The sequence below is a fragment of the Nesoenas mayeri genome, assembly GCF_963082525.1.
Source record: "Nesoenas mayeri genome assembly, chromosome: 5".
In the NCBI taxonomy this organism is placed as follows: domain Eukaryota; kingdom Metazoa; phylum Chordata; class Aves; order Columbiformes; family Columbidae; genus Nesoenas; species Nesoenas mayeri.
The window spans coordinates 37,429,384-37,450,027 of record NC_137548.1 but is presented as its reverse complement, the minus strand read 5'-3'; the positions used below and the strand labels follow the sequence as shown (position 1 = coordinate 37,450,027).

The following is a 20,644-nucleotide window of genomic DNA, read 5'->3' as shown; positions in this document are numbered from 1 at the left end:
GCCTATATCTGAAGCGAGCCAGTGACATTATCACCAATAACAGCAATACTGGAAAAAACAAAGATAGACCAGATCCAAAAAGACCTTGTCCCTTTCCCACTCACACTATGCATTCTTGACAGTGTGTCGCTCTCTTGTGTGTCACTCCACTCCTCATTACCTAAAAAGCCAAAATCAGGACAGGAAGACATACAAGTCTGGGATATCTGATTTCAGCAGCCTCTCCCAACCCAAAGAGCCAGAAATACTAAAAGGAGATCAACTCCTCCAGCAGTTTCCAGCACCAGCAGAGTTTTCCACACAGGATCACTTCAGCTTTGAGTGCATCTGACAATTAACATTTATTCTGCTCTACCACACAGAGGCCAACTTGAGCTTCACTGATGTTGAGGAGTGCTGGTCATGGGATATTTTCAGGTGCCATGATACATCAAATAAATAGGACTTTTCAGAGTTATGTTGAGAACTGAGGTTTGTTTTCAAAGGCAAGCTATTGTCCTACGTTGCAACTGCTGCCAAAGTCAAGTCTACATGCTTTTTTAGAACTAATCTCTTTCAAAGTTCTGTGGAAGAGCACACAAAGTTACTCCTTCCATCCTATGCCACTTATGATCAGTCATCTCCCACAGACAAAATCTACATCATGGCTGGTCTGAGAGAAGAGACATAGAACCATTTCAGTTGGAAGAGACCCTCAGCATCATCAAGTCAAATCATAACCTAACCTAGCTCTAGCATTAAACTACATCCCTAAGAACTTTGTCTAAACACCTTTTAAATACCTCCAGGGATGGTGACTCCACCACTTCCCTGAGCAGCCTGTCCCAATGCCTTTCTGCGAAGAATTTTTTCCTAATATCCCATCTGAACCTTCCCTGGTGCAACCTGAAGCCATTTCCCCTTGTCCTATCACTTACTACTTGGGAGAAGAGAACAACCACCTCCATGCTACAACCTCCTTTTAGGTAGTTGTAGATAGCAATAAGGACTCCCCTCAGTTTCCTTATTTCAGGGTACACTGGGTAAATAAGCACATACTTCACATCAGGTACTACTCTGTGACTATCTAGCATATTTTCTTCTTTCACTCATTTCTAAAAGGCAGATGCCCTCACCTCTACTGAGATTTTATATATCATACTATTGCACTGCTATTTCCACTATTCACAATGCTTGTCCATCAGATGAACATCAAGAAATTAGAAAGGGGAAAGGGAAAAACTCGAGCTGCAAAGAGGATCTAAAAGGGGTGCAGTTAAGTATCAGAAGATAGCATACAAGGAAACACTGAACAGATTCATTAGCTGTGCAAAGAGCTGAAAACAGTCTGTGCTTCCAAAACCGCTTCACATGAGCAGTTGCTACAGGGCATACAGATAAGAGTGTCTACATTAAAATCTCACTCCACCAAAATGTGGTCGATGCTCTTGAGAAAGTTCAAGTGCCCCCAGCTGTACTGAAAGGCTGAGAATGGAGGGGAAAAAAGCAGGGGCAATCAAAATGGTAAAGGACAAGCACTTATTTACTAATACACAAGACTCATTCAGTTTAGACACCGTTCTCTGCTTAACAAGTAGGGACAGAATTTTTCCTGTGAGTACTGGAAGATGTGTACAAATGCATCAATCATCACCAGCTTCCCCATAAAAATATAAAGCCACCTCCATACTTATATATATATCTCCCCCTCCCTGCAGCATATGCAAAGGTTTCACTTACCTGAGGCCTGTGCTTCTAAGATAAAGGTACCAAAGATAACTAGCAGAAGAAATAACCCATGGCTAGTCAAGGCAAGAGACGATCCTGTGTTGCTCTTTGGTGCTACCATTCCATGGCACATCTTTTACCCACCAAAGTTTCTTTTTAAAAAATTCCCAAAAGATCTGGTTGGTCAGAAGCACCTCGGTCTACAAAAACAAAAAGAAAGGAACAGTAAGTCTTGAGCCAAATATGGACAACATCTGGGGAGGGGAGGAAAAGGGGAAATTCAGAAACAAAGAAGAGCAACCTTTTGAATGTTCTAGCATTCAGGAATCTTACCCTGTGAACTGTGAATACTTGGTAACAGGAGCAGAAAAAGCAACCTTTCCCATAGGAAATACAAAAAGGAGCTGCATTATAGAGAGAACAGAACTTTTCACTCACTCTCTAGTATTTCAGGTGTGAAGACTGCCTAGCTTACAGTTAATTTTAGCTTTTCCTTTCAAGACAATGCTAGAGGATATAGCATCTGAAGAATTTCTTTCAAAAGAACTTCAAGAGAGCCAGCCTTCCTATACCCCCACCACCTTTCAGAAGGTCTCTAAGATACAGCAGACTATACTAGACAGCTAGGATAAATAAATCAAATGCTTCTTCAGCCACCTGGAGAGGGATAGCAAACCTGACAGCCAGCTGGCATGCAGGCAAACACGCTTATGAGGAGGAATGTAGAACAGCTTGCAAACCTCAGGTATAATGTTCTGACAGTAAAGAGCACAGCAATTAAAATTGCAGGATGTGACACCGCTCATACCTGAGGACTGAGGGATTCAGCCATAGCCTATCAGACACTGTCACAGCAAAATGAGACTTGTACACAAACACACAAAGCACAGTTGAGAAATCAAGAAAGCAAAGTTGAACTCCTATTTTTAATGAAGGAAAAAGACCTGGCAGAATACATGTCCCACCAACCTAGTATGGTTTTAGTCTGCAAGAACTCCAATGGCAACTTTGGACCTGGATGAATAACAATGTCACACATGACTCTGATGCTTGTGACAGAAAGTTGGGACTAAAAATCTTTGTGTGCTTGTTTATAAAGGAGAAAGGAGAAAACTGGCATAAAGATAACTGATGAAGTAAAAAAAAAAAAAAAAAAAATCAACAACAACAACAAAAAACCAAAAAACACACAAAACCAAACACAAACAAAAACACCAAAAAACCCCTACAACCAACCAACAAAAAAAACCAACAACCACAAACACCAAACCACACACCCAACAAAACCCAAAAAACAACCAACCAGACAAAATATAGAGACACATTTCAACACTTATATCATGTTATTCCTCACATACACCTCTAAAGCTCTTAGGGAAAACAAAATTGCAGAAATTTAGGTTTCTTTACACTTGACCACAGGAATACTTTCAATTTTGAAGGAAATCCCATTCAGCCACAGCTGCTTCAGTTAAATGATATTCATACTGAGGGAGGATTTTTTTTTAATTTTATTTTAGTTGAAGTTTCACATAGAAATTCAAAACTGCTGGATAACTCCAAACAAATTTAAGAGGTGCAGAGGTGGGTACTGTACTCTTCAGTACCCTGTGAAAGCAGATGGGAAACCTGGGTTAGTGCTCCTACTACTAGGGAAGGCAGTATGACTTTCAGATTAAGTACTTCTGAGATTAAGTCAACATGACAACACTGACCAGAGAAACACAGAACTCATACAGCCACAACTCACATTCCCAATTACTCGGACAAAAAAGAAGCTGCATTACAGGAGGGAACATGTAGATTTGTCATTAAACCTAGAAGATACCCTAGTGAAAAGAGGGTTTCCTTAGTTCCATGTCACTAGTTTGCTCATGTTTCCTTCACAAAAGGGCTCACTTTAAAATTTGGATCTTTCAAGTCAATTAGTCTACCAAAGAAGAACTCTTTGTCTGCATACACCCCCGCCTTGAAATGTCATTTCAAGATGACATTTAAAGTGCCATGTGGCAAATCTGGAGCTGATTCTACAATAAACTCTGTGTCTACCCTTTTGTTTCTTGCATCATTTGGAGAAGGAGGGACAGAAATGAAGCTATTCCATTCCATGCCTGTAGCATAGCTTCCAGATTTTTCATGTCTTCCACAGACAAGGAGCCAATGCCTTGTTCACCAAACCCCTACCATACAGAAAGGAATAAGGATGCTGACACTCAACTGCTAGAATTTCTTCAACAACAATTAAGACCATGGAATGAAAAAATACTCCTCTCTGAAGAAAGCCAAGCCAGCTAGCCTGTACATCTACCTGCTCCTCTCAAGTCTGATCACCTGCATGGATTTTAAGTTTATACTCAATGGGAAGAGGCCAGCATATGGCCTGTACGCCAGGCCGACAGCTGGCTGCTTTCTTCTGCAAGTCACTGCTTTACACCAAATTACAGCTCTGACAAAGCAATGCACCACCTTCAGCAAATGGCCCTTCTGATTAGATCAAGATAGGTCTGTCCTCCCCATTCCAATTTAATGAAGCCTCATTAGTCTTACAAACTCTACAAGTCTTGCCAAGGTGTCTTTGAAGGTGGCCTTCGCTGCACTTGGAATGGTGCTTTTCAGGTGACATAGCAGCAGCCATCGGAAGAGGGTATGCAATTATCACTGAATTCGCTGAGCTGCCTGAGGTGTTTGACCTTGCCCCAGAGGCATTTTCCTCTCCCAAAGACTGCACAGGGGAGCCAGCAGTCCAATTCTCGTCTCTGAACAACCAAGTTAGAAATACCTAAACCAATAATATCTTCTAGGGGAATCAATTATTGCTTATTCTTGATTCACTAATAGATTGCTCTAAAGCACACCACTGTTTCTCTCCTTTCTTGTAAATTTGGGCACAGTTTCCCCATCTCTCTTCAGCTAACAAGTCACTTGAGTCCCAGGTTATCAAGGATCCTGTTGTCAGAGGCACAGGGCTGCCCCACAAGGAATGCTGTAAATTGCTGCTGCTATGCCTACTGTAACATACCACTAAGCTGATTTAGCTCAGTGTGAGATTTGAAGGATACACAAAGGCAGCAAAACCATTTAGTGGAAGACAGCATCAATAAACCCCTCAAAATTGTTAGGAGACAATGGGCAAAGGTACTGTCTGCAAGGATCCTCCCTCAGGCTTCAGACAAGTTACACAACTTGTTCCCAGCCTTGATTTTTGCTTGGTAAAATTAAAAGATGAGAGAGATTCTGGCTAGATAGGGAGGTATCCTTTCTTCCCAGACAGAGTTATTTGGTTAGGAAGCTATTTAGACAGACATTCAATTCTCTGAAAGTTGCCTGTTGTTTTAGCACATTCCTTATACCTACAGCTCAGGGGAAAGCAGCTTTCATAACAACTCTTCAGGCCTACACCTCCAGGAGTTAACTGGAGTGCACTGCAGAGCACACACGTTTGTCAGGGACATACTCCCAGCTTAACAATTCAAGGGTTCAGTGAACCAAAGCAAGTCCCTGTTTACACACAGCGTTAATGAACAGGCTGGTTTCTTCAATAGATCCTAGAAACAATGAGGCAGAAGCTGACAGTAGCACAAGTATACAGAGCGAGTACACTACAAACCTGTTTCACATGCCACAGGCTAGGCTGAAGGGTTATGGGATGACTAAACAGATATTTTTCCAAAGATAATATTTAGTATAGGCAGCAGTTTTCATAAATACAATAAGGAGGTGAGATTCTTCTCTGTTAACAGTATGTTAAGTCAATGGAGGTTTGTGGGTTTTTTTCCTTCCTTCATTTAAATGTGCACTTAGAAAAACACCTACTAAATATGGATAAGAAAATAAACCATCTTCTACGGCCACAAAGTTAATAGCCACACACCCTCTCAGGGAATGCTATGAGCAAGGGTAAAAGTACTCATTGCTCCCAGGTAACAGCCACCCCAAGCTCTTTCTTTCCTTGAAGTCTTGTCATCAACCTTCCCAGTGATGCTCCAGCATTAGTCCCCCTCGCTGCCAGGCCAGCCCTGCTCACACAATAAGCAGTGGTTCACTTGCACATGAGCCCCCTGAAACAGGAACCAGTTTCCACTGAAACCACACAGGCCAGACTTTCCACTCACCCTTAAACCACAATCAGCCCTTTCCAAACATGATGCACTCACACATGGCAGGAGCTTTTCTAAGCTAAGCTGTTTGGGGACCTCTGCCATTTATCTTCTAGACCTTCAGAAGCTGTCAACTCATATCCCTCAATCCAAGATCTCTTCATAAGCATGCATACATTTTCCCCAGAGTATGACTAATTTTGTGATTTTCCCCCATTTTGTCACAGAAGGACTCCAAGGTCCCAATGGAAAAGTGTTCTTTGGAAGGCCATATTCTCAGGACATGAAAGAGAACCAGATTCGGTTAGTTTTGGTGCACCAAGACCATGTGGTGACAGGGAGGTGGACAGGGCAGTCTGAGGCTCTCCAGTTGCTCAAGACCCCTGGCACAGCTATGTCCTGTGTCAGCCTTGCCAGAAAACAGTTCTTCAACCTGGATTATTCACAGTTTGTTTAGGGAAGTGTTCAGTATGTTTGCAACGCTACTGGTTTGCTTTTAAATGCCATACTTGAAACTTGCCAAAAAGAAAATTAGTTATCCATACACATATCAGAAATCTCTGTTTTATCCATGTAGTTTTCCTCTCACAGAATAATATTCAGAAATTCTTTGCTATCTCTTGAACGCACCCAGCAAAGATCTTGGCAGTGGGATGAGCGATGGGTGTGCACAGCACACCCTGTGGAAGGCCAAGCACAAGGATTGTTCTCACCTCAGGGTCACATTGCAGGTCAAACCTAATGTGAGCAGTGTGGTTCAGAGGATTTAGCCTTCATCATTAGTTCCTGGTTTTTTTTATATCCTTATTTTGTCTGCTTTGAAATGCAAAGTCAAACTTTAAAAAAACTCAACTCTTGGTTGTTTAATAAGTAAAATCACAGAAAAATCACGCTCAAGTGCCAACAGAGGAAAGAAATCCCTAATTCTACTTACTTTCTGTAACTCAGACAGTTTAATTGAAAACTTTTAGAAATACAATTGTATTTTGAACATTTTGGGATAACTTGAGAGTTCAATTGAAGTGCTCAGTAAAACTAGACACCAAGGGGAAAAAAAGAAAAAAAAGCTTTCAAAGTTACCTGCAGGCAGTTTAGAAAAATTTAATCATCTGACTTTCCAGCACAGCCAACTCTCAATTATCTAGGATAATCAGAAAAGGTGGAAGAGCAGAAATAAGAAAAACCAAACAACCCATGTAACACTCCCCCTCAACACACACATACAGAGTAACCAAATTATTTAGAATACACGTTTGGTAGCTTAATTTTACAGCTTTATTTTTGAATTAAAAAGCAGCAGATTCCTGCACATCATAAAGCAGAGGGCTGAACTGCACATATCCCCTGCTCCAGAGAGGAGTCACTAGGGCAGACTGAGCTGCTTATTCTGGACACTGGAATGAGGACATGTCCTCCTGCAGACCCAGACCTGATTTCAACCTGTAGTGGAACCTGAGTTATTGGGTTTCCTTCCTCATTCCCCAACTGTGCCACAGGGTTTCACCTATGACCTGTAAATTCAGCTGTTTCTTTCATGTAAATATCTTGTTTCAGCTTTCACCTCCAGTCTCTCAAGAAGGTTTCTAAAACACCAACAACTCCCATTTTCAAGAGGGAATATTAGAGCTTGCTCAGAGAAGCTGGTTAGACAGGCTAAATTCTGAATTTCCATTTTAATCTCTGGTAAATGGCATATGCCTAACTCTCCACAGTCCCACTAAGGCACATTTCAGGCTTTAAAACAGGAAACTGGATTTTTCATTACCGGATAACCAATCCCTTACAACTAAGAAAGTGACACCAACATTCCTATCCCAAGTGAATAAACCTGCAAGATTCACCATTCACCAATGTGCATAGCTTGTTCCACAGCCTCCTCCTGTCACAGTCTAATGTCCTGTTTGCATCTCGATCATGCGTTTGCACACCCCTCTCTTGCTTGCCTCTTTATCTCACTTGACATTCCTCATCTTGAGGTTAGCTGAGCATATTCTCCTGTGGGCTAAAGGCAGGGATCACTTCCTTCATCTCTTTCCGTTCCATGCTAGCAGTTTGGTACAAACTTTTGCAAATGAGCTTCTTCCCTGCTGCAGCCCAAAGAGAAATAAACAGCAGGCTCAAAGATGTTCCCAAGTGGATCAAACAAACCACAACTCCAATAGTCTCCTTAGAGGTGAGGAACAAGGAAGGAACAGACTTTTCGATGTATGCAAAGAAGAGGTGCAAGGTTGCCAAAGGGAGAAAGGAATGGTATTCAGCAACCTTCACTAGTCATTGCATGATGGAAGCTCTCAAGTCAGTTGTAGATTAATCCCAAGTGGTTTACCACTCCTCAGGCCAGTGTGATGCACAAAGCAATTTAAGCATAACAAGGACCCCAAGACACTGCTGCTGCTGCTCAAGATGCCTTGCTTGCCAGATTCCTCTGTTCCTAATTATCCAGCCAATGAAAATTAACAAGAAAAGAGGCCTAGAGCTTCTTTTAAAAATACATGTGTGCATCCAGGAAGCACCAGAAAGAAAACGACACCTCACATCCAAACGCCTGACCCCCAGCCATTTTATATGCAGTATCCTCTTGACAGAGGCAAAAGATGTATGCAGGTGTTTTAAAGACTTTTTTTTTTTTTTTTTTATAGATGATGAATTCATTTGGCATAAATCAGCCAAGCAAAGGGCTTCTGGGTCCCTCAAGGAAACCAGAGTAAGCAAATTTTCACTCTACACTTTAAAGGTCCATTACTACATTGTCAGTCATAGTTCACAGATTTGTGTCTCCTACAGTCTAAACCATCCTTTTGCATGGAATATTAAAGATTTAATAACTAACCAGGCAGCCACACTGGTCTTCTAAATAAATCTGTGCACTATTGCAGTAAATCACATCTTCCCAAAAAGACATCAGAACAGACCTCCAAAACACACGCTTCATTTTAGGATGGACTCCCTCAGACACACTGTTGGCAACGTGCTCTGATACACCGACATGCAGTTACATTGTTTCACATCATAGCTTTGAAGCCAAGAAATGTTTCCTGTTCCATGGACTTGGTGTCCCATCTGGTGACACAGTGAAGCGGACACCACTAGTAGAGCTTCCTCTAGGATCCGGGTTCCATTCTTGCAAATATCACTCTCATACTTTTAGAAACAGAGTCAGAGACAAATTTTTAGAAATAGTCTCAGTCTTGTGAAGATCCTTGCCCATTTCCAAGTACTGTGGTTGTAATGCCAGGTCTGACACAGTCATAGATTAGAATTTTATGACCTAAAAAAAAAATCCAATTCTCCTTGTCTTGGTAAGTTTGAGAGAAAGCTCAAGATACCATTAGCTCCCCAAATTTTAAGTTTGAAAGTCACAAAATTTCACTGGAAACTTTTTAAAAGAGAAAGCCTGGGAGGAGAACGATAGGAGATGAAAATTCGATTCACACTCCAAATAAGGAAGGAGAAGCTGGTTATGGGCTGGCACTGAACTTCCAGGGAACAGCAGGAAGGAGAAGCAAGGCCAAGGAGGGCCAGGGTGAAGAGTTAGGTTAATGCACACAATACCAACGCTTCGCAGATGTCAGTGCTATTACAAAAATGCTTATAGCAATGCAGTCACATCACCAGTGAATAAAGAGAAACCAGTTATTAAAAAAAGCATTGGATCTGCTTTAAGGATTTTTTTAAGCATACTAGCATCTATGCAATCCATAGGAGAAAGAGACTGTGGGATAGTAGAGAATACATCTCGCACGCAATCTTCCCCAGGTTTTGTCTTGTTAATACGTCGTTATTTGGAAAAGCACTCCCTTTGGAAACTACTGTTTCAGCATTTTCCCCCTGCCACACTGCATCAGAAAGACTAGGTTTCATAGTTTTAGCTTTAATCAGTACAACAGCACATTTACAGAGGACCATATGCACAAAATGTTCCAGAATGCTTTCCAAAAATAATAAGTCCTAAAAAAGAAAACTCACAGTAAACTGAAATGGCTTCAGGGAAGGAGAATAAAGAAAAGCCATGCAAAGGCAGAACCTCTTGAAACCACATACAAGCTTGAAATGTTACTTTCAGTAAGAATGGGGTTCTCAAGGCAGCAGGGGATCGGTAAATTCACTGGTACATCCAGAATGCTTTTCTCATTTATGCAGCTGTGTTAATTGTTTCAGAAAATGCATCACACAACCCATGTACAATAAAGACTTATTTTATAATCCCTCACTACTAGAATGTGCTTCTCCCCATCCTTACCACTTGTGCTTTCTTTTCAACTGATGTGGCTACAAGCATCAGTCTGCTACACACGCAGCTGCAAAACCACCAGGCTGCAGTCATTTGAAGAGGACACACATTTGGGAAATCTTTTTCCTATCAAAGCCTTCTATATATGAACTTCAGTGAAGCAGTCTGACATTTAAATAAGGAACTACACTAGAAGATGGAGGGACTTATGTATATTCTGAAAAGCATAGCTGTGAGACACAACTCAAGTTTAGAGGCTGCTATCCCAGATATGAAAACATCCAGTCACCCACTTGCAAGGGATGATAACAATCTCTGTGCAGTGCTTATTATTTGTATCACAGTTTCTATATAAAGTTTCCCACAACAGACATGTTGTAATATCAGAATCTTCCAGGCTAACAAAGCCTTAATGTTTGGATGCCTGACAGCACAAAGGTCTTCTCAAAGATAAACACAAAAACTCTGAGAAATAAGGCTGCCCATTAAGTCCTTCAAAAACTTCATCTTCCACCAACCTATCTTTGACCAACTGCGAAAGTTAAAAAGCACAGTTTCGGATTCTGGTTTTGATTTCAAGACAGAATTTAGCATTCTAACACAGGACTGCTTCTCAATAAGGCAGGGTGAAGAGAAGCAGGCCTTCAAAAGGTCTCAGCTCCACAGCTCAGTTTTGTATCTATTATCTCTTTATTTCACTTTTTCTTTTTTAGTAGCAGAAAAGTCATTAGTTGTTTCCTATTTCTTTTCGTATTTAGGATGCACTGTGCAAACATCACAGATATCCATATATTGCCACAAACCCTCACTGTGGCAGAGATCAATCACAGAGGCAACCGGTGTATTTCACTCCAGAGCACCCAGCCACATCACTCTTGCCAGCACACCATTGAAAAAAGGAAAATTCAAATTTTACGTTGGCATTCAAACCCCTTGCAACTCAAAGCATAGGATGACTAGCACAACACCTGCATGCACACCTGCTCCTGTGCGGTCAAGGGTGGCTGCAGAAGGTGGCCCAGGCAGGCTCCCAGGCTGGGAACCCTCACAAGCAGCCAGCATCTGCACCAATACTCAACCTGAAGCTTTCAGACTCTAGGCAAAGTGCCATAAATTAATCTCAAAAGTCAATACTTGAGAGCTGAGAAAAGAGGGGGGTGGGAAATAGAATCCTAACAGCTTCCTTTCTCTTAAATCACTCTTGCAATTACCAGCTCACAGAGAGCACACATCGCTAGGCAGAAGACCCCCATAGCCTTTTCTCTCTAACTGGCTTCCCTCAATGCGCTATGCTTAATTTGATTTTCTAACAAGGGATCAGTTGTAATTATATTCTGATTTGAGGAACACAAGCTAGGAGCATCAAGCCAGAGAGGCACTCCAAGAAGGATTGCTGCTCATTACTTGTCATGGGTAGACATACACACACAGCATGGAAGCCAAGCACTCTAAGAAAAAAACCCCAGGACAGGTCCACTTCTAACAGGGTGGCAAACCAGCTCCCGGAGACCTACAGCCACCATTCCAGGGTTGCATGTTAAGATTTCCACAATTAGATTGAAGCAGGAGAAAAGCAGCACGCTGGAGAGAAGAGTAGACAAGTAAGAGTCTGCAGGATAAAATCTGTCATAAATAAATCCTGTAATTTGCATCTCAATTGAAGGTCAATTTGAATCGTCAACTTTTCCTTCACTTGACTCAGTGACATTTACACTTTACAAACCATGCCTATTTGCAAAAGAAAAATAAAGTATTTAAAAAAAGAAATCTATATGGATATTGTTTGCTGAAATCAGGACAGCCCAGAAGTGGGACCCAGGATGCTCTGACCTGCAACACCAAGGAGTGGGAGCACAGCCTCTTGCGCCCACCCCACAGCACCCGCCCTGCAGGTTTCACAGGGATCATTGTTCCTCCACTCCTCAAGGAGGAGCTCCGGCAGAGCCGCTACAGAACAGAAGCTCAAAGCAATCCTTGGGCAAAGGGTCTTGAGGCAGCCAAGAAACACTGCCTGGTAGTAACTGTTCACTCAGCAGTTCTCAGTGCTCTGTTTAGATAGCGGCAATGGTTCCTCAGCTTTTACTGACCCGTAATGTAGTATGCCGCTTGTATATCAGCACTGCTCCTTTGCTGGGCCAGGGCTGAGGTCTGTCCCTCTACCAGCTGAGCACTAACAGACTTGTGCTGCTATCTTGCATGAAGGGTGACCAGATACCCCCATGCTGCTGTTCCCACTCCCACTTTGCAGCTAACTATCTCCTCCACAATACTGATGCAACTTTTGGGGGTTTTTGCGGAAACTGGGTCCTGGCACTAACACAGCTCTGAAGCCAGTGGAAGCAGCAGCTGGGGAAAGGTAAGAAACTCCCACCTCAGTTTTGCTGCTTAAATCTACAGTTTGTGGAACCATTGACTTAAGCAAGCAGCCTGTACTACATGCTGAGCCAAGTAACTGCACAGGCTTCTTGCTCCTAAAATCACAGCTCAGTCTTCAATCCATATTAAAATGTGGCAGAACTAATTTACTATGCATAAATTTGCTCTAGACCTAAACCCTCTCCCTAAATCAGGGCTCTGAGCAGCCTGTTTTCCATGTAGATTAAAAACCAGAAAGCTGCGTGAGAGTGCCCCATGATAGCCAAAGGCAACAAAGGCTTGCCTAGTTAGAGGAAGTCAAATGAAATTTAAGTCAAAAGAGGGGGAAAAGTTGCACAAAGCAGGACAGCAGAAGTCAGCAACTTGCCCTGGCAGTAAATCTGAGTTTCACGCAACAGTGAGAAAAGCTACGAAGTGCTGTGACACACAGGCAAGAATCACACACCTGCCAATGCTAGGACAAGAAGGAGATACACGCAGAAGTCAGGTAGAGATTATTTAACCTTCTGCTTCACACCTTGGCTTTTTCACTAGACCACCCAGAACCGCATAAGCACAGCTTTGTCCAGTCTGCGTCAAAACTCCAGTGAAACCCCTCCCAGAGATCATATTACCTCTGGACACTCACATGTGCAAAGACAAACCCCAGATAAAGGAGCAGGCAATGCCTCTTTATCACTGGGACCAGAAGCTAGAGCAAAGTGACCTGGGCAGCTCTCCCCCTGAAAGCAAGACTCACTGCCTGCTGTCCCTCAGCCAAGCACATGGTTCCCAGGTGCTGACTCTCTCCTGGTTCTCATCATAGTCCTCTACCCCCTGGATGGACCAGCTACCAGGCAAGCAGCCATGAAACACAAGCAAGAAGAGGAAAAGAGTAGAGAGTCTTCATTGGATTTCTGCATTTTGTTACTTCTCCAGCATGCTTATATTCAAATGTCAACAGGCTGGGCACATGAACATGCTGCCCCGGACACCTCTTCCCCACACTCATCTTGCACACAGAGCTAAGAAGTGGAAGATTCTTCTCCATTCCCCCTAAAAAGAACATTTTAGAGTAGGCACATTTAACTCTTCAGTATTAGCAGAGTAGGAAACAACTTTGTTAAGCCACTACCAGCTAAGTAAATAACACCCACTTGGGAAACAGGTCACTCACTCTCTGCTTTGCTTAGGGTTTTGATGGGCCTCCAAGCATCCTGCACAAGTAAGTACATGCAAGCCATCAAATTATCAAACTACTTGGCAGGAAAAAACATTATACCACAGAATTCTCAGTGACCTCTACTCAGCCCCAGGGGTAAAGCACAGCAACTCCAGCTTCCTTTAAAGGAAGACTGATTACATTTTATTTTTTCCCAGACATTTTGCAAATAAATACAAAGGTCCTGCTACAGCCAGTAATCCTCAAGCAATTTCCTGTTTCTGGAGACAAGGTTCCCTCAGAGTGAATTGATTAAATAAAGGTTATTAGAATTAGTATAAAGCAAGCTAGTTTAAAAGTCACCCACTTCATGTTTTTACCTGCAACATAATGATCCAAGCAGCAGCACAAAGCCATCAGCTACAAGAGCTTACAAGATAGCAAAATTAATATGCAAAACCTGCCAAACTGTGAGACAAAGATTTAAAATGTCTTTCAACAGCAGATGATTTTCATTTTCATTTAATCTATTTTCAAGTGAGTTTCTCAAAGGGAATTCACCCAATCCCTTTATTACTGTACTCTTAAGATGAAATTTGTTTTCCCCATTTTGTCAATCTGACATGCAATTTAGTCTTTCAAGAGTCAGCAATCATCCTCACCAATGCTCTTTTTTTCTTTTGCAGTATAAGTCTCTGCTGCAAAACAACAGGCAAAATCCATTCGCTCCATCTTTCAGTGTTACCAATTTCCTCTTCCTCTAAGGCCAAACCTTTTATATAAAAACCATACAGAGACACAAGTGTTATTATAGTTCTGACAAATGCTACATGTGTGTGGAAGGAAGCAAATAGCCTGATATCCGTATCAGAAACTTGCTTGACAATTCTCTGGCATCTCTCGAACAGCTAATAGGAAATAACAGCAGAGCAATGGTTTAAAAGAAACAGAGCAACCACTTAAAATAAGGCATGTGTCACAAATGAGAAAACCTGTATGTTGCAGAAAGGTCTAAACATCAACGGACTGGCATCTGTCTCCCATGCACAGGTTAACTGAGCTTCTCATTCTTACCCACAAGAAAAAAAAAAAAAAAACAAAACCACAAAAACACAACAACAACAATATTATGCACAGTTTCCAGAAAGAGTTCCTGCATAGGAACTTACAAATAACTTTTTTTTTTTTTTTTTTTTTAAAGTTAACCTCACTTATTTTCACTAAATGCAGAGAGAGGAAAAACAGATGTCATCTGTACCTCCACCTATAAAGTTCAAGGAAAGATTGTATTGTGAACATCATGTACAGCAGCAGCATCCAGAGAAGTTGGTGGTCTGTAATTTGCAACTTCCCAGCTTCCACCAGCAGCTTTTAAAAGGCCATTTACAAGCTTCATTTTGTGAAAAGGCAAGCCTCCACCTGCTTTTATACACATTCTAGTTCACCTAAAACTGCTTTTCTGGATGAGCTGAACATGACATTTAACAGATATAAGGAACAGTTGGCTCTGGACAACAAACTATCTTCTTAGCCTCCCCTTTGTATTTCCAAGACTTACTCTCCTCATGAAGTCGTCACTGTTTCAGATGCAGAGGGAAGTGGGGGGAGGACAAAGAAAAGCCTGCATTGTGGAAAATAAATAGCTCCTTTAAGGCTCCACAGGATGCTCTAAGGCACATTTTGAGGAAACCACCCTCCTTAGCTCATACTACAGAGAACAATAGCCATCAGTAGCCCTTTCTCCAACAGCCACATCCCCTTTCCTGGCCTCCAGCAACAGTCCAGCAGCCTCCACCTTTCTCTCCAGCAGCCCCACCACCTCCCATCACCATCTGCTTGAGTATAGCTGCTGGGAATCACTGCAAAGGCTTTGTCACACAACCTCTGCAAATGGAAAGAAATCCCAGTTAAACACTATTACCAGCCCTTCGGAAAGGCAGGACCACCTGCTGGGGAGGACAGAGCCCGACAACTTACTTCTGAGTGACCAAGGTTAAGTTCCATCATCACTGTCAAGCACAGCCATGCTTTATCTACAAAGGCATCAATAGTTTTCAATAGTTCCTTGCAAACAAACCAAATCTGAAGAAGCTAATTATATTTAGGTTACATTTGAAACAGGTGTAACAGGGCAGGAGTCTCAGTTCTTTGAAGAGGCATTCACATTCAGAAATCTTTATTTCTGACCAAAGAAAGCTGTTGGGTTTTGTCACTAGACAAACAGTAAGTTTCAATCTCAGAATGCTGCATGGCATGACAAAAAATAACGCTTCTTCAGAGGCAAAGGCTCTCAGGAGGGAGGCCTCTGTAGGATTGACAGGTACGCCCTCAAGATCACCATTGTCAAGGGAACAGTAAACTATTCCTTGCAAACACTGCAGGTACTGCCACCTGCAAGGAGACAAGCAGAGCAGGTGATGATCTGCACTCTCAGCAGTTGCAAGACGTACAGCCTTAAAATGTTGCTTGCTTTCCTTTATGAGAAAATAAGCTTGACCATCAGACTTGATCTGATGAGAATCAAGAAATGCACAAAGAGGAAAGAATGAGCCTTTGTGAGGGCCACATTGTTTCAGAGCACATTAATGCTCAACACCCACTGCACATTCCTGAGAGCAGCAGGCTACAGAGCTCACCTAAAAACCAATCACTGACAGATGATGATATGCAGAGGGATCCCAGTTCACTTCTACAAGTGTTCACCCAGGCTTACACACAAAATGCAAAATGCTTGAGACTGGTCAATTAAGACCTATGCTATTATAGTAATGTAAAAGACATTGCAATACAAGAAAGATGCACAATACATACAATGAGACTCTCAGACTTTGCATAAGCCTGAAAGAAAGCTGGAGAAGAAGACTAGAAGAGGGGACATGCATGTTACTGTCTTAATAACATCAACATTGGGAGGGTCTGGTTCATGGAATTAGCCTATCTTAAGGGTTGGGATTATTTTTTGGATATTAAGAAGATTAACCCAGTGTTGGCAAACCTTAATTTCAAGAGGCAAAAAGGAATCATCTGCTTCTTTATACAATAAATCTTTGAATCCCCATTTCCTAGACAGAAATTGTTTTCCTCCACTATTATATGCCAGGAAAAAAAATGAGAGAAGAAGTGCAGCAGGGGAATGAACCAGTCTTGAAAAACTTCAGATAAGTGATTAACATAATCAATGCTTCTTTTGAAAACCACAACTGAACTGCGGGCTGCTATGTATAGATGACTTGCATAAGAAATTGTTTACTGGTGGTCAAACCAGAGCTCTAGAAGCCTTCTGGAAGGGTTTCAGCTTACCACCAGCTGGGTAATGCAATTATGTTGACTTGAGAAACGTGAAGGCCTAACCCTAGAAACACTTGGTTTATTCTCCTCACTTGCAAGCAGACAGCAGACTTTAGGTAAGCCTGTTATATCACTAGAATAAAGTTGGAGAAGACCAATCTTTAAATAGCATAAATGTGGGCAATAAAGGCTGCAGTTACCACAGGTCTATCTGGTCTGTTTCCTTACATTTGAATGCTGAGGCACATTTTCTGAAATAAATGACAGCCACATGCTTCCTTACAGGAGGCTCTCCTGTGCCTTACACGGAAAGCATTTCTTGTAAGACACACAGGAAGATAAGGTTAGATCATATGTTAGTTGGGGGATCTTTTTGTGGCGTGCAATAAAAAGCCCACTGATCTCATGCTGCTTCTTCCTCCACTGCAGGCACCTCCGTCATCCCCTCACCCAACAAAAGCCTCTTGGGTGAATGTCATTTCTTATCCCTTTCTCCTTAGCATATGCTTTTTAACATCCTCTTTTATACATTCGTTAGTTGTGACTCACTACAAAGTCACTCCAAGGGAAGAGATGCAGGCAGGAAGCCTGGGGCACATGCCAAAGGATAAAGGTTTGCTTCGGATAGGTAAGTGATAGGTATGTGACCAGGCAAAAAGAGCCCTTCACAAGCACTTCCTTTGCCTTGCAAATGCTAATGAGGCAAGGAGGCAGAAACCCAAGCCTAAGAATCAGACCACACTGTCCTAGGTGCTGTATAAACACAGAACAAAAAAAGACCACTGCTACAAAGATATCATGAGCTACCATCACTTGCAGAGAAACCACCTCTTTAATCTGAACCACGACTGGTTCCCTGTGATCTTATTCTCACAGCTGGTTCTTGCTATATAAACACTCAAAAATACAGAGCTATTCGGTCTACTGCAAACATGCAATAAAATCTGCACCACGCCTGTTCTTAATGCTTTCTTTGTTTATTACAGTGGATTCAGAAGACTGAATGGGAAATTAAAAGGTCCCTCAGATACATGAGTTATTTCTGTCCCAGAACATGCCAATAATCTGGCTCAGAAGCAAGAATCAAAAGAGGAAGACTACTTGGAAACAGGCTTCCCTCAGATTCTTATCAGTAAATATTTAACTCCCATTTTATTTTAGCAGCTATAGTCACTGACACAAGCTTGATATTTATTAATTTATAAAATCAGATTTATGAAAGGACTAAAGACTAAGACTTTCCAATGGCTCTCCCTCTCCAGTTCCCAGCTCTTTCCCCTCATCTTCATGTCTTAACACAGCCTCTTCTCTGCTTTCATTTCTCCTTTGTTCCTTCTTACGATTACTACCACACCTCCTTACCTCTGCACACACTCCAGCTCATGCTTTGCACACAGGAGCAAGCCTTCCCTCTCTCACAGTTCCTTGTGCTATTTCCTCAGCTGAACTCATTAAAGATGTCTCCAGGACTTCCCCATTACTGAAAAAATCACCCCTGGGCACATAGGAATGAGTTTGCGAGGTTTTGAGGGCAGTTACTTTGTGCATTTTGCAAAGGTCCTGTGCGGCTGCAGCATTAGCAACCTAGAGGGACTTGTGGGAGCACACCACGCCCTTGCCAAGGGCTGAGCTGTACTCTTGCTTTTTGGAGCTCAGTGCAGAGATGAGCTCCTGACTAGTAATGGAGGCTACATTCCTTCATGTAAGCGATTATCACCGCCTTACAGATACCTGCATCAGGCTTCCCTAAACAACCACAACAGGGAACACAGGAACCCCCTGCTCCAGGGAAAAACTGGAGCAAACTGGCTCCTCTCCCGTGCCAGATGTACTTTCAGAAAGTGTGTAGGTTTTGTGTTTAGTTGGTGGTTGGTTTTTGTTTGGTTGGTTGTTGTTGTTGTTGGTTGTGTTTTGGTTTTTTTTTCTGTTTTGTTTTCTTGTTTGTTTGTTTCTAGATGCAGGGGGGTAGTGAATGAGAAGTGGGGGTGTATTTTTTTTTTAAACTGTTCCCCAAGTTTAGTCATGCTTCCTTGAGAGACGGAACCTATGCAAAAGCATACACCACCTGCCTGGCTAAGATGAAGTGCTGCTGCTGAACATATCTTTCAAAGTTTGATACCAAGCCAAAGCATGCCTGCAGCACAGACAACGGGGTGCTGCAACAGCAGTACAGGGTAAACTACTGAGAGCAGTGGGACAGAGAGCACAGATTCACTACATAACAGCTCCAGTCATCCTAAACACTGATCTTGTGCCGAGTTCAAGTTTTTGTTTTTTCCTTTTTTCGCTTGTTCAAAGGGTATACATTCTGGCAGCACCTTGAAGACTGTGGTAACTTTCTTAATACAAACAAGACATTAAGAAGGGATTTCTGTCTGTTCTTTGTCTTAGCATTTATCTGGCCTTTCCTTGCATTTTACCACCTGTGGTGCAGCTGTTCCTCTTCTGATCAAGGACAAAGAAGAAACTGCTGAGCCTCCTTGCATCCTTGTAACTGGCCCCAGTACAATTCTCAAGGAATCTCAGCCTGCTCTCCAACACGGCTATCAGTGGGTTTCACTCCTGTGGTTTTGTCTTCCAAAAAGAGCATTAAAACTGTAAAGCAATCTATCATAACTGAATAACTCTGCCATTAATCCCGACATCCTCAAATGCACCCTTCCTCCATTAAACCATCCTCTAGGTTTCAGTCGCTTACACGTACAGAGACTTAAAACAGTGTGGCCCATTGACTGGCTCTGCCAAGGGGCCACACTAAGTTTGGAACTACCTGCAAGTTACAGTATTTTGCAGTTAAAGCTGCCTGCAAAACCACCTTGTCTCACTGAATGTGACAACTACAAACCCTCACATGCTAAGCAGCACTGTACAAATGCACCATCACAGGTGACTTACAGCCCAAAGAGAATGCTTTTCCCAAAAGAAAAATCAACCCATGCCACTGCCATAAGTCTTCCAAAGTAAAGCAAGAGACAACACATCAGACTGGTCACAAGACCTGCACTAGTGCCTCTTCTCAGTATCACATTAACCAGTGAGGGCAAACACCCACACACATACTTTGAACTGTTCCACAGCCATTTATATATGGAGAAAGCTGGTATCTGTGTTGTCTCAAAAAGGAAAACCAATACTAATATTTGTTTCACATTAAGCAATCCCATCACTGTACACCTCACTGAGCTACAGAAAAGTGTTTTTTCTTGTTTAACCATGGCAGCTTCCTTAATATTAACAGCAAATACTCTTCCTCATTCCAGAAAACTTAAAAAAAAAAAAAATCTAGCACAACATTCTTCTTTGTTTCACATCCCTCTTGGTAACTACGTCGATACTGACATAGTTTTATCTTTACACAGAAGTCTAGCAGGCAGGGTCCCTGGACAGGGGAAACAAAGAAATTTTGATCATGGCTAGATTTACAGTGAAAGGGGAAGGAGCTGTCTGTCTACACACAGACAAGCCGCCCACAGTAGCACTTGGTTCATAACCCCACCTGTTCCAGTCGCATGTGCAAGACAGCACACAAAGGCCAGAGTGGCAGCGCAGGCTCAGACAGCCTTTGACACTGCCTTGGGCTGACAGATCTCCCTTCCCACATGAGGATTCCTAAGAATATACAAAATGTGATTTATGGAGACCGGAGTCACTCTAACCAGCGCAGACCAAAGTTTCACTCGTTGTGTCAAGTGCTTTAGACCCTGCACAAAGACACAACAGAGAACAACCCTTTGTGAGTGCAACCCTTTAATTCCTGCATCCGGACTGGGGGATGCCACAGTCTATGTAGCATTTGCAGACATT

General features: G+C 42.3%; 1 protein-coding gene across 4 annotated transcripts in view; it reads right to left on the bottom strand.

The window, feature by feature from the left end:
- The window catches only part of SUSD6 (sushi domain containing 6), a 90,066-nt gene that overhangs the window by 50,182 nt on the left and 19,240 nt on the right, over positions 1-20,644 (bottom strand). For all 4 annotated transcript variants that reach the window (XR_013922180.1, XR_013922181.1, XR_013922182.1 and 1 more), the window contains exon 3: positions 1,720-1,907. Coding sequence is in view for 1 of the 4 variants with exons in the window: in XM_080345154.1 (XP_080201280.1) it covers positions 1,720-1,840 (121 nt within the window). In the remaining 3 variants the exon portion in view is untranslated. The remainder of the gene's footprint in view (positions 1-1,719; positions 1,908-20,644) is intronic.